This window comes from Mercenaria mercenaria, chromosome 6, assembly GCF_021730395.1.
Source record: "Mercenaria mercenaria strain notata chromosome 6, MADL_Memer_1, whole genome shotgun sequence".
Taxonomy (NCBI): domain Eukaryota; kingdom Metazoa; phylum Mollusca; class Bivalvia; order Venerida; family Veneridae; genus Mercenaria; species Mercenaria mercenaria.
In genome coordinates, this window is record NC_069366.1 from 70,430,183 (window position 1) to 70,432,692 (window position 2,510).

At 46.8% G+C, this 2,510-nt stretch overlaps 1 protein-coding gene across 1 annotated transcript; it reads left to right on the forward strand.

The window, feature by feature from the left end:
* Nucleotides 1-216: 216 nt before the first annotated feature.
* On the forward strand, nt 217-1,761 carry LOC128558077 (uncharacterized). Its single transcript, XM_053546883.1, has one exon. The coding sequence runs from the start codon at nt 217-219 to the stop codon at nt 1,759-1,761; it is 1,545 nt and encodes a 514-aa protein (XP_053402858.1).
* The last annotated feature ends 749 nt before the right edge of the window (nt 1,762-2,510 follow it).

Below are 2,510 nucleotides of genomic sequence, written 5' to 3' on the forward strand. Positions count from 1 at the left end.
CTAAACAGATGGAATCTGACGGGCATCAGCTTATTTGGCAACCTACTGAGATGGAATCTGGCGGACATCAGGCTATCTGGCAATCTATAGAGATGGAAACTGACAGACATCAGCTAAGTTGGCCACCTAAATGGGTGGATGCTGACGGACATGGAAGTTCACGGATATCAGGCCAAATGGCAGCCTATATCGGTTGAAGCTGATATACATAAGGCTATGTGGCAACCTGTGCGGGTGGAAGCTGATATACATCAGGCTATGTGGCAACCTGTACGGGTGGAAGCTAATATAAATCAGGCTAAGTGGCAGCCTGTACGGGTGGAAGCTGATATATATCAGGCTATGTGGCAACCTGTACGGGTGGAAGCTGATATACATCAGGCTAAGTGGCAACCTGTACGAGTGGAAACTGATATACATCAGGCTAAGTGGCAACCTGTACGAGTGGAAACTGATATACATCAGCCTAAGTGGCAACCTGTACGGGTGGAAGCTGATATACATCAGGCTATGTGGCAACCTGTACGGGTGGAAGCTGATATAAATCAGGCTAAGTGGCAGCCTGTACGGGTGGAAGCTGATATACATCAGGCTATGCGGCAACCTGTACGGGTGGAAGCTGATATACATCAGGCTAAGTGGCAACCTGTACGAGTGGAAACTGATATACATCAGGCTAAGTGGCAGCCTGTACGAGTGGAAGCTGATATACATCAGGCTATGTGGCAACCTATACGGGTGGAAGCTGATATACATCAGGCTAAGTGGCAACCTGTACGAGTGGAAACTGATATACCGGTACATCAGACTATGTGGCAGCCTATACGGATGGAAGCTGATATACATCAGGCTAAGTGGCAACCGATATCGGTGGAAGCCGATATACATCAGGCTATGTGGCAACCTATACGGGTGGTAGCTGATATACATCAGGCTATGTGGCAACCTATACGGGTGGAAGCTTATATACATCAGGCTATGTGGCAACCTATACGGATGGAAGCTGATATACATCAGGCTAAGTGGCAACCTATATCGGTGGAAGCTGGTATACATCAGGATATGTGGCAACCTATACGGGTGGAAGCTGATATACATCAGGCTATGTGGCAGCCTATACGGGTGGAAGCTGATATATATCAGGCTAAGTGGAAGCCTATATCGGTGGAAACTGATATACATCAGGCTAAGTGGCAGCCTATATCGGTGAAAACTGATATACATCAGGCTATGTGGCAGCCTATATCGGTGGAAACTGATATACATCAGGCTAACTGGCAGCCTATATCGGTGGAAACTGATATACATCAGGCTAAGTGGCAGCCTATACGGGTGGAAGCTGATATATATCAGGCTAAGTGGAAGCCTATATCGATGGAAGCTGATATACATCAGACTAAGTGGCAACCTATATCGCTGGAAGCTGATATACATCAGGCTATGCGGCAACCTATATCGCTGGAAGCTGATATACATCAGGCTATGTGGCAGCCTATATCGATGGAAACTGATATACATCAGGCTAAGTGGCAGCCTATATCGGTGGAAGCTGATGGACATCAGCGTATATGGCAACCTATACGGGTTGAAGCTGATCTACATCAGGCTATGTGGCAGCCTATACGAGTAGGGGCTGACGGACATCGGGCATATGGCAACCTATACGGGTGGAAGCGGACGAGCAACAGGCTATGGGGCAATCTACACATAGGGAAGCAAACGGACATCGGGCATGTGGCAACCTATACGATTGGAAGCTAACGGACATCAGGCTATGTGGCAACATACACAGATGGAAGCTGATGGACATCATGCTATGTTGCAAATTATACGGTTGGAAGCTGACAGAAATCGAGCTATGTGGCATTCTACACAGATGTAAAGTATCAGGCTATATAACAACCTTTGCGGTTGGTAGCTAACAGACATTAGGCTATGTGGCCACCTACACAGATGGAAGTTGATGGACAAATGGGGCTGACGGACATCGGGCATGTGGTAACCTATACGGGTTGAAGCGGACGAGCAACAGGCTATGGGGCAATCTACACAAAGGGAAGCTAACGAACATCATGCTATGTGGCAACTTCACAGATGGAAGGTAACGGACATCAGGCTATGCGGCAACCTTTACAGATGGAAACTGATTGACATCAGGTTATGTGGCAACCTACAAAGATGTAAGCTAACGGACGTCAGGCTATGTGGCAACCTGCACAGATGGAAGCTAACGGACATCAGGCTATGTGGCAACCTACAGAAAGCAAAGAAATTTTCAGACTGGATTCCAAAGTTACGTTTTCTCTGTTTTAGAAGTCGGAGCAGATGAGTACAAGGAAAGCTCTGGTTGAGGTTGCTACAGGTCAGTGTCATTGGAAATGCTACACAGGGCATATCAAATTGACTCTGGCTACGTATAAAGCTATGAGCTGACAGACTGTGTCTGATCTTTGCCGCATTTCTACCTTGTTATAGTTTTTCTGTTGTATTTTAAGGAAAGGGCAAGGAAA

Excerpts from the sequence above, each read along its gene's own strand:
- LOC128558077 (XM_053546883.1), top strand. The coding sequence starts at position 217 with ATGTGGCAACCTGTGCGGGTGGAAGCTGATATACATCAGGCTATGTGG.